Source organism: Doryrhamphus excisus, linkage group LG16 (assembly GCF_037039965.1).
Source record: "Doryrhamphus excisus strain RoL-2023G ecotype Guam linkage group LG16, RoL_Dexc_Guam_v1.1, whole genome shotgun sequence".
Taxonomy (NCBI): domain Eukaryota; kingdom Metazoa; phylum Chordata; class Actinopteri; order Syngnathiformes; family Syngnathidae; genus Doryrhamphus; species Doryrhamphus excisus.
The window spans coordinates 15,764,497-15,776,525 of NC_136372.1; the positions used below are offsets into that span (position 1 = coordinate 15,764,497).

The 12,029-nt window shown below is 40.7% G+C and overlaps 1 protein-coding gene across 1 annotated transcript in view; it reads right to left on the reverse strand.

The window, feature by feature from the left end:
• Nucleotides 1-3,405: 3,405 nt before the first annotated feature.
• tnrc18 (trinucleotide repeat containing 18) overlaps nt 3,406-12,029 on the reverse strand; it is a 45,780-nt gene continuing 37,156 nt past the window's right edge. Inside the window, exons 26-30 of the mRNA XM_058050456.2 lie at nt 10,974-11,126; nt 7,365-9,028; nt 7,045-7,281; nt 6,888-6,962; nt 3,406-5,840 (exon numbers count right to left, since the gene is read on the reverse strand). Coding sequence (XP_057906439.2) covers nt 5,634-5,840; nt 6,888-6,962; nt 7,045-7,281; nt 7,365-9,028; nt 10,974-11,126 — 2,336 coding nt within the window. The 3' untranslated portion in view covers nt 3,406-5,633. The remainder of the gene's footprint in view (nt 5,841-6,887; nt 6,963-7,044; nt 7,282-7,364; nt 9,029-10,973; nt 11,127-12,029) is intronic.

Sequence of the window (12,029 nt, forward strand, 5' to 3'; positions counted from 1 at the left end):
AATATTCGTTAGCATTAGCGTTGATACAAAAAAGAAGCTTCAACATGACGTAATTGTTTTGGTTTTGAATGTATATATATTTATATAATTCTTATACATATTATTAATACAGAATTAGTGGACATGGATGCTAGCAGCCAGGCTATGAAGATATTCTACACTTCTTTGGGGAAACTGTACACGTCCCACAGCCAAAAAGGAGGACTCCGCCTGCACCGTAGCCTCATGCTCATCCGACTGATCAAATGCTCCAGTGACATCTACAACTCGGCCACAGACCGTGTGCTAAGAGCGCAACAGGACGCCGAGAATCCCGCAGAGATGTGCACAGCTGCCGACATGGAGGAGGGGGGAGAGGAGGACGCGGAGAAGGTTGAGGACAGTCTGACAGACTAGGGATAGTCAACTTTGTCACAAATGCGTGCAAAAAAAAACTAATGCAAACTGCTACTAAACCAAATGTGCGCAAAGTAATTAGGAGCATCAGATGCATCCATATTGCGTGTGCGTGAACCTTGTACTGTATATAACTTTGCAGAGAACGTCCACTTTGGCGTTATCGCTACAGTGATAGTGAATACTTGATTTATTTTAAATTCTAAGAGACTAATAAAAATACCCGGAAGTCCGGTGTTTCATTTATTATTGTGTCAACATGAATAATAGATGCAGCTAATTGACATGCAGCACGTAACACACTCAGGAACTAAAATGCATCCAGCTGAGTTGTTATTCATATACACCACAAGAGTCAAATGAACAAGAAAAGGAGCTGAGTATTAGCTCTAATGCAAGGATATATACTGTGTATACATAAATAAATACACAAATAAAAATGCCTAATTAGATATAAAATAAATCTAGATCATGCTTTCCATTGCCTCACTATTTAGATTATGCTCGCTATTGACTCACTATCGCCCCCTGAGGCACTATTCGGTATTACAAAGGAAACGAGTTCATTAGAACACCGTCAGCGAAATAAGCACATACAGTCGCCCCTCGTTCATCGCGGTTATTTTTCACACCTTCATAAATGAATTCCAGCATAGAAGTAGAATTCAATATTAAATTATGCCAATCACTTAAATACGGATTTTAATATTATTACAGAGCCCCCAAGACATGAAATAACACCCCTATAGTCACCTTTACATATGTATTACTCAATAAAGTACATATACCTGCGATTGGCTGGTGATCAGTCCAGGGTGTACCTTGCCTCTTACTCGAACTCAGCTGGGATAGGCTCCAGCATAACCCCGCCAACCTAGTGAGGATAAGCGGCATAGAAAAATAATGTTTTTCTAGTAGATCTAATCAAAGAAAATAAGACATATTAGGCAAAATTAAGACTCACATTGCAGTTCCTTGTAGTTTTTTTTTTCTTGACAGCGTAATTCATACACTTCTATCACCCAAAATAGGACTAAATAAGACTAAACAAAACTGCTTGAGCAGTGTCACAGTTAATGTGTTCCCTAGGGAACCTTAATGACGAATCTAGTGCCTGTTTCACCGAACAACGACACCTAGTGGTCAATGTAAGAATGTACACTACTAGAATCACAATTACAACGCTTTTTTATGTTTGAATTTAGGCCGAGATTAAAGTACAATTTTCTTTTTTGACTAATAATATTTAACCATGAAACTGAAGTCTGACGCTGGGTGTCGAACTTGGCAGAGAACTTTAGTCTCCTTTCCAACATTAACTCAGTCTTCTTGCTTGGTGAGACTTAACCGCCCATTTAGCAACCACAACAGGAAGAGAAACCCCTGTCCCTCACGCCCACACCTCCGGGTGGCAACCACTCCCCTATCGATCGTTCCGGGGTGAATTATATACAGACCACCTAGCACAGCAAAACAATAACTGAACAGCGATATTTCGAAGAACGACCGAAAGCTCAAATACGTCAATGTATAATTTATAAACCAACAGGAAGAATGACAAGTAAAAGTGTCTGACAGGTGACAGGTTTTACCCCAAAGCATTTTGACTAAACACAGTTGAAGGACGAGAGCAGCCGTGACATTGTGAAAGTCAGAGAATATAAAGCTTTGTCAACAGTTTTTTTTTTGTGAGCTGTACTTCCTTTTTCAACGCCCCCTCACTCGGTTACCTGTCTCCTGGGAAACTACACTCTCTCATACACACACACACAAGTACTGAAAAACACTGAAGTGGGAGGAAGAGAACTGACACACATACACACACAACTCAGTGTAAGGGGCAATGGCGCTTCAGCCAATAAGAGGCCTCTGTTCTTGTGATGTTAGCCAATCACAATCTTTTATGCTGACACACCCACAGAAGAGTGTATGTGTGTGTGTGCTATAGAAGATGGCGCTATATCTCAACGTTTGTGTGTGTATGTGTGTGAAAAAAAGAGAGAGAGAAGATTCTCCCAGCAGGTGCTGATGTTATGCTGATGTTGTTCCTTTGAGAGAAACTGAGACGTGGCCAAACCCCTGACTGCGGCTCTTGCCACGAAACAGGATCTCTATCAAAACCACACACACACACACACACACACACACACCATCCATGTCAGCAAATATTTTATTACCAACTGACACAGTGGAATCCCAAAAAAGGTCCACACACACACACACATGAACAGTCAGCAGTGAAGGACGTTCCTCCTGCGGTCGACATTATAGGAAGCTGAACTTCCCTCCATTTTCTCACAACCAGCAGCTTCATTCCAAGGCTGCCAAAATGGAGTCCACTGATGATTAAAGGGGCAGTCCACTCTATCGGACAAGGGGCTGACTGGGAGAGAAACAAAATGATCATTTAGGAACCTTAGAAAAGCGGCAAATTCACCCAAATTAGCTAAATATTCACTTTAAATGTCAGCCCGGGAAAGTGGGGGGGGGGGGGGGGGGGGTGGAAAAATAGCCTGTAGCATCCTTGCTACATGTAAAAATACTTCAATACTTGTTAGTGTTATCTCTCTGTAAAAATATCTGTACAAATACAGCTATAAGCATTATTAGAGCTCTCTAGACATGAAATAGCACCCCTATAGTCACTTTTAAACTCATATTACCCAATATGGTAGATATAATAAAGTAAATAAGACTTGTGCTGGTGTGTGTGTGGCTGTAAATGCGTTCCGGTATAGAGGAGCTGAGCGGGAGGGCGGACAGGAAGTGAGATGTTCAGTGTTGATTTTAGCTGGGCATGGATTACGGCCACCATCGTAACCCGTGTTCATTGAAGGGATCAGTGAAACCTGCAATCAAAACCTGTCGTGATCAAGTCTGGTGCTTGTGTGTCTCACTAAACTTTACAGTAACATTACTGACACCTAGAATACTACATATATCATATTTTGATGCTTCCAAAAGTTGGCCAATGTGTTTGGTACTTTGATGTAATAAAAAAAAAAAACACATTGAAACACAGAACTAGTACAGTTCCATCAGTTTATTAACTAGAAAATACTGAGTTACTAAAACCATTAAAAAGAAACACTGGTAAACGTGGTTGTTGTCTGTAAAAAAAAAAAAAACACATACGGTATAGTCTAACAGAATATATCTGGTTTCTGATTTAAAATGTAATCTTTTGCATTTTTTTTATTTTTTTTTTTACAAGATTAGACATGTGTACAAAGTATATTCTGATAAGCTTTTTTTCTCATTTACAAAACTTAGATGATTTTTTTTTCTATTCATTTTCAAAATAATCTTTTTTGTAACAGGACGATTACGATACTGAAGGAACAGCAGACGAAGAACCAGCCTCCAGTCCACCTCTCTCTCTCTCTCTCTCCCATTCTCTCTTATGCTCGCTCTCGCTCTCTCTCTCTAGCAGCTAGCTCCCAGTGCCTGTCAGCAGGCGTGGACGATTGTTCAGAGAGGGGGGGGTGTCAAAAAAATAAAAATGTATAAGAAAAAAAAAATCACAGCAAAAGCAAGGCAAAGTAAAACACAAGGTTGATAATAATAATAATAATAATAATAATAATAAAACGGCAATAAAATGAGGACATGTTGGACCCTGTAAGGCTTTGGATGGAAAGCGATGGGAAGGCTTTAACACAGCTTGACAGCTTACAAAAGATGTGTTTAAAAAAAAAAAAAAAAAAAAAGTGCTTCAGCAGATAACGGGGGGTTGTAAAGACGAAACATTCATAACGGGCACTTGTTAGGTTTTCATCGGGTGTTCATTTAGTGTGACCTCCACTCCACAAAGTGTGTGCGTCATAATCGCTTTAGTCTCAATGTACCTTGTCAGACCGAAAAAAAATATATATATCGACATAAAACTAGCAGCATGTGATCAAAACGTTTTCTCGTATGAAGTGAATCTCGACTGTACCCGTGACTTTATCGAAGATTAGCGCAAGCAGCACATATTAAAAAAAAGTTATTGAATATCAACAAGATTATTCTCAGTGTGGGAGTCACACTATATTGGATTGCAGTTTTCGTGGCCACAAAGGGGCCAAGATGGTGGAAGGAGTACGACCATTTGGCAAAAAATAAAATAAAATAAAAAAAATTAAGGCCCCCTCAGCGTGACATTCAACATCTGAACTCTAAAAATAGTCAAAATAGGCACAAGGAAGCTGAGCGTGGTGAATATAAAGCGTGGAAAAAGGGACTTTTTTTGCAGTGAGGGTGTAGCATGGGGGGGGGGTTGTGATAAAAACTCTAGGAAGACACATAAGACCCCCCGCACACACACACACCTGTCAAAAAATACAAATTACACATAGGGCCAAAAATGGACGGATGAAAAATGGCAGGACGGGGAAAAAAAAAAAAAAAAAGGAGGGGGGGCGGGTGTGTGTGTGTGTGGGGTTTGAATCCACTCTTGAGTCCAAATCTGTGCATAAGCTTTCTCGGTAAAGCCAATTTTCATTCTACATTACCCCCAAGATGGCCGATACACACACATACTGATGTAGTATATGTAGTATGTTTGAAAGGGTGTACTGTTCCTTTAAGAAGCCAAAGACGACAATGGAGAAGTGCTGCAAAAAGTACAAGACGACTTCCTCTCTCTTTAGCCTGAGTGTCTGAAGGAGTTTGAGACAGTTGAACCTGCCTGACTTTGGATTGTCATGGGGAAGGACGGGGTTCAAATAAAGTGTTGTATTGGTATATATAATATATAGATATATATATATATATTTATATGTATATGTTTAAGTGCTCTCTGTTGGACAGCAAAATTGGAGGGAGTCTCGACCTCTTTTTGTCTTCCTGTGCATCGCTTCCTCTCTTTTGCGTCTATCGCCGCTGCTGTTCTCGAAAAAGATATACACCGAATGAAATGACCCAAAACAGGACTTGTAACATCATCACCACGGCAACATGGGAACATCACAACGGTCTCTCGCCGCCTGCGTCGTCATTCACATTTCGTTAAAGCTGTACTCGGACATATCTAGAAGATGAAAATAAAACACTCATATTTGCCTCTATATAGCTTTCTGTTAGCTGTAGGCGTGTATTTACATATTATATATGTGTGTGTGTGTGTGTGTGCAAATGTTCAGTCCATGAATATACGACCTAGAAGAGCATCGCCTCGCTAATAGACATTGAAGTGGATTTTGACAGCTCGTCGCCTCACGTTTTGGTTTCACTTTTGTGTGTTTTGTTGATTCCTAGCAGACCACCGGGACGCCGTCCGTGTTGAAGATCATGCCTGTGGTGGGCTCGTAGGTTCCGGCCAGGTAGTAGAGGTCCTCGCTCTCGGCGTAGCGGCGTGTGTGGGTCATCTGCTCGTACTCCTCCACGCCCACCACCAGGCATTTGTGACTGACGGTCTGCACGTCGTTCTCGTCGCTGTGGGACGACTGGTAGAGGGCGCGCTGTGCACACACAAAGATCATTATCGATATTAATATATATATCGTTGGAATAGCTGCAATATAAATCATATTTGTTTCCCATTGGACGATAATCACTCGCCACTTAGTGATTCAAATTTAGTGGCTTCACTCCATCACAATTTAAAAAAATATATGAAAAAATGAATGACTGTTTTGAATATAATCTATTATCAGTCACAAAATATGCATATTCAAGGCAATTGTATGTATTTTTTTGCCTAAATTAAGCATAAATAATGGCAAAATGAACTAATACAAATATTATTATATATAATTATATATATATTATATTATATATATATATAACATTTGTCAGATTTTTTTGTAAAAAAAATCTATAAAAAATAAAAAAAATCTCTTGAATATAATCTATTATCAGTTACAAAATATGCATATTCAATTGTATGTATTTTATGCCTAAATTAAGCATAAATAATGACAAAATGAACGAATACAAATATTATAATATATAATATTATATCTATAATATATTATATAAAATTTGTCAGAGATTTTTTGTAAAAAAAAAAATTTGTAAAAAAAAATGTATGAAAAAATCTTTTGAATTTGAATATGATCCATTATTAGTCACAAAATATGCATATTCAAGGCAATTGTATGTTTGTTTTTTTTGCCTAAATTAAGCATAAATAATGGCAAAATGAACTAATACAAATATTATATATAATTCTATATATAATATATTATATAAAATTTGCTATAAAAATGTAAAAAATCTATAAAAAATATCAAATTACTTAGGGGGCTTAGGAACATTTTAGGGGGGGGTTGAAGCCCCCCTAAAATAGGTCTAATGGTAGATGCTACTGTAACATTCGGTCAGACACACAAGCACCAGACTTGATCACCAAAACAACAGGCTTTCATTGCAGGTGTTACTTCATGTCTAGAGGGCTAGTAGAAGGTCTCGGTTGGGCGGGGATATTGAATGATGCCAGTTCGATTCCCAAAGCCGTGACGTATGTACTCAAAAGTACGATTATCACTTTCCATAAACCTTCTCACCTCCATGAAGTCTTTTCTTTGTATAGACGAGTGTAGAGCAGCTGGTATGGATTGTCCGCATATTTGTTCCCAGTTCTGCAGAAGGAGACATTCCATATTTAGGAAAAAAAAAAAAGACTAACTTTGGAATCATCTTTTCATGCATACAACCCAATACCTTCTTGTCTGTGAGTTTCTTGCCAGGGTTGGTCTCCTCCGGATGGTAGAACCAGTTGACCCTGACCACCATGTTGCTGCCCCACGACTCCCACATACTCTGGATGCGGCCGATGAAGGGCAGGTTGGGCCGTCCGGCGGACAGGAAGACGGCGCAGTCGCCGATGCGGATCATCTCTCGGCCGCGCACGATGGCCTTGTAGAAGAGCTTCTTAGCTTTGCCTTTCATTCCTCGTCTCTGAAAGGGGGGGGGGATTATGAGTGAAATGAGAAACAATGGATGATTCCGAAGTAAAAAAAAAAAAAAAAAAAAACGCTTACTTGAGTGGGTTTCCCAAACCACTTCCAGAGCTGTCTGGCTGGGAGAAAAGCGGAAATCTTGGGTCTGTTTTCCACACTTGGGAGTCGCTGTCGTTTAGCCAACTCCTTGGTGGTTGGGAGATGGACCCCCTCTCTGCGCTTCGGCCTGCCCACCTTCCCCTCTCCTCCGCTGGGCTTGTTTTTAGGGGGACGCCCCCTTTGTCCGGAGCCCTTCCCGCTGGCAGGTTTAGTCGGCTTAACGGGAGTGGTCGGAGTTGGAGAGGGTGAGGGGGAATGCGAGAGAGGAGATGACTCCTCCTCCTCCTCCTCGTCCTCCTCCACTTTGACGTCCACCTCCTCCTTCACCTCCTTCTCTGCTTCTTGCACCTCCTCGTTAACTTTGTCCTCTGCAGCAGGCAGGGGAGAGACAGGGCCTGGTGCAGGAGTGGGTGTCCTCTCTTCGTCGGAGCTGCAGGAGGAGTCGTCTGTTGACGAGGACGATGAGGAGGAAGAGGAGGACGACGACGAGGAGGAGGAGGAAGATCCAGAGCAGGATGACGAAGAGGAAGAGCAACTTGAGGAGCATTTCTTCTTTTGCTTCATCTTCCCTTTCCCGCTTTCCTCCTCGGACTCGGAGCTGCTGCTGCTGCTGCTACTTTGAGACTCCTCCTTCATCTTCATCTCCTCCTCTTTTTTCTCCTCCTTCACGTTAGCGTTAGCGTCCTGTCCTCTACTTCTCTCAGGTCTCTCTTTAGTCAACATCTGCGGCGTGTAGCTGGACTCTTTCTCGCGCTCGGGTTGTCTCGGTTTGGACTTGAGCAGCTTCTGATCGGCGGCGGTGACGGGGCTGTGATCGCGTCGGACGCCGCGGTTTTCCAGCAACATCAGAGCCTTGGTCTTCTTGGTTTTCGGCGAGGTGACACCCTCGTGGTCGAGCTTCACGAGGGGCTCGGCGGGCGTTGGTTTCCGTTTCACTACCGCGTCACCCTGTCTGGGGGCGGGCTTGAGTCTGGAGATGGAGCCGGACCTGGACGACAAACCGTCAGAGGGAAGCTTCAGCTTGTGTCCAGATGGACTTGACGATGCTGATGAAGGTCGAGGGGTCAGAGAAGAGCCGGGTTTGCCCGCTGGAAGCCTCGCAACTGGGAGGAGAACGGAACTGATGGGTCTGGGGATGCTGTGATGATCCGGTTTGGTTTTAGATGCTGGAGTAGCAGCCGGTCTTGGAGTTGAGGAGCCAACAGGCTTTGGTGTAGTGGATGATGGAATCATACTGGGTCTGGATATGGGTCTGATGTTGTCCCGGTCTCTACGCTGACCATTGTACGACGTTAAATTGGGCTCGCTGTACAGATCCACAGTCAGGACTTTCCCGTAAGTGGACGGATAGATAGAAGGGGACAGCTTAGCTTGAGGTTTAGCAGCGGGGGCCGAGCTCGGCTTTCTGGGTACTGGAGTAGCAATGGTAGGGCTACTTGAAGGGGACGTGATAGAAGTCTTGTGTCCCGGTTTTGTTTGGGTGACCACCGCGGGTCTTGAAGCTGGCCGGGGTTTCTCCTGAGCGGTTTTCTGGACAGACGAGGTCCTTTCCTGTGCTGGCTTAGTTGCATCCTGGGCTTTGTCAGGAGGCTGGGAGGAGGACGGAGACTCGGTTTTGTCTTTGCCATCAGAGTTCAAGGAAGTTTCTGGAGGAAAAATAAAAAGTTTAACACCACCAGATCGTGCTTTATATTTAATACAGAGTAGTGATTCAATTGTATAAATAAACTTGTCTGAGGGATGATTATTTCAAGTTTAATACATTAATACATTTTTAAAATAATTATTAATTGATATGGAAATTGTAAACAATGAAGTATCAAACAATGAAATCCAAATAATAAAAGTGGAATCTTCAGAAAGAAAAATAATCAAGATGGAACCAACAGCGCCTCTGCTGGTTGCAGTCAAGTAGTGCACAAGTAGTGACAGAACTTGTAATATTTACTATATATTATATAGTATTATAGTATTATATATTTACTCTTGCATGTTCTCCCCGTGCATGCGTGGGTTTTCTCCGGGTACTCCGGTTTCCTCCCACATTCCCCAAAAAATATGCTAGATTAATTAGCGACTCCAAATTGTCCATAGGTATGAATGTGAGTGTGAATGGTTGTTTGTCTATATGTGCCCTGTGATTGGCTGGCAACCAGTCCAGGGTGTACACCGCTTCTCGCCCCAAAGACAGCTGGGATAGGCTCCAGCACCCCCGCGACCCTCATGAGGAAAAGCGCTAGAAAAGGAATGAATGAATGAATGAACCTTCTAAATGTGTTTTTTTACATTATTAGAGCTCTCTAGACATGAGGTAGCACCCCTATAGTCACTTATATACTCCTATAATTCATTATTTATGACATTACACAACTCTTTTGCTGGAGACCCGAGTTCAATTCCACCCTCAGTCATCTCTGTGGGGAGTTTGCATGTTCTCCCCGTGCATGCGTGGGTTTTCTCCGGGTACTCCCACATTCCAAAAACATGCTAGGTTAATTGGCGACTCCAAATTGTCCATAGGTATGAATGTGAGTGTGAATGGTTGTTTGTCTATATGTGCCCTGTGATTGGCTGGCGACCAGTCCAGGGTGTACACCGCTTCTCGCCCCAAAGACAGCTGGAATAGGCTCCAGCACCCTCCACGACCCTCGTGAGGAAAAAGCGGTAGAAAATGAATGAATGAAAAAAACGGTTCCACACATAAAGTGACCGAAATCAAACATATGACCTGGCTTCTGTGCATAAAAAAACATCCCTGTGGCAAATATGGATCCTACCATGATCCTACCATGTAACCTTGAAGTGGTTGGCGCCCCACTAGTTTCTTTTCCATTAAAAAAAAACACAGCAGCAGGAAGCCATGCTGTGTTTACAACAGGATACAGGATATTCTCCTATTTTCATTGTGCAGCTTTGTGACTTTTGCAGTGAAAAAGAACCAGCAAGTCTGAATTTAAAGACTTTAAGAACCGCTAGGGCTTGCATCTCGCCATACAGGAAGACGCGGACTTTACAAGAAATGGTTTAGTCAAAGAGATGAAAGTGCAAGTGATAAGAATTACAAGAAATGGCAGCCTTGCATATTTGGGTGGGTTGATAAAAGATGACATAGGTATGTTCTATTTTAGCTCCTTTTATAAACGCTAGGCTTCTTATCTATTTTTTCGTCCCACATAAATGATGCTTGCATTGGCCTTAAACGGATAACGGAGCCACTAAAGGGGAGAAACATTGCGCATCCATCATGAGCACTGAGCCAAATAATGTGTAATGCGTTGCTTTTTTTTCCAGAATGTTATGCAGACACATGAAAGCAATAATCGTTTACGGTTCCCGAGGAATTACAAGGAGAAGAAAAGGGGCAGAAATAAAAGGAAAAAAGTGATGGCAGCGGTTATTACCTCAAGTGACAGATTTATTTTAAGCCCGCCCTCCATATTTTGACCTCCAGAGGGAAATACTGCATTGTCTTAAAGGATTTGCTGTGTTCAGCCCCTTCTGTCAAGCCACATAGTATCCAACAAAGAAGAGATAAGACTAACCCATCAGGAATAACAACGTTACCTCCTAGGAGGTATTTCTGCATCTCACCTGGTTTGGGTTTGGGCTTGCGACCAGGTTTTCCTTTCACCTTTGGAGCGCTTTCATCCGTCTTTGGTCCGGCCTCTTTGCCCTCCTTGCTGCATTTACGGACTCTCCTCCTGGAGCAGCTGGCCACCAGGAGTGCAGGGGAAGGCTCGGCGCCTGCTCAGGGGAAATAAACCAACATCGGGGTTTTTAGAGCGGTTCCAAAACCTTCAAGCTACGTGCTTGTAGATGTTTCTTCTGCAGCTTTTTTTTTTATTCAATAAAATAATAATAAATTATTATAATTATATATATATATATATATATATATAGTACTATAATTATATTATAAATTATAATATAATATTAATTATATAAATATATAAATATATAATATTTGATCGGTGGAACAACAATATAAATTATATTTATATTATAAATTTATGTATTATATATATGTAAAATTTATTATAAATACATAAATTTATTATAAATGTATGTATTATATATATGTAAAATTTATTATATATATATATATAATTATATATATATATATAATGCAAACATTTATAATATAAATATAATTTATATTGTTGTTCCACCGATCAAATATTATATATTTATATTATATTATAATTTATAATATAATTATAGTACTATATATATTATATATATATGTGTGTATAAATAAAATACATACATTTATATAAATAGAATATATAAATAAAAAAAGAATTAAAAAAAATTATATATATATATATATATTATTTATAATAATTTATTATTATTATTTTATTTCTACTTTTAACTTCTTTTTTCTTCCTCACAAACAGCAAAAACATAGCATGCTGCAAAGGCTTGGTGGCGAAATGAAGACTTCTTCAAGCTCCTGGCTCACTATGCTGCTGTTTCAATATTGCCCTTTGCAAAAGTTATGCTTCTGATTATTGTTATGTTTCATTTATTTTGTATTTATGCGACCATTCAAATGTTTGGAGACATGTTAGCATGTTATTGCAGGAGAAAACGTCTCAAAACTATACATCTTTTTCAAGCAGAAATTTAAAGACGCAAACTGAT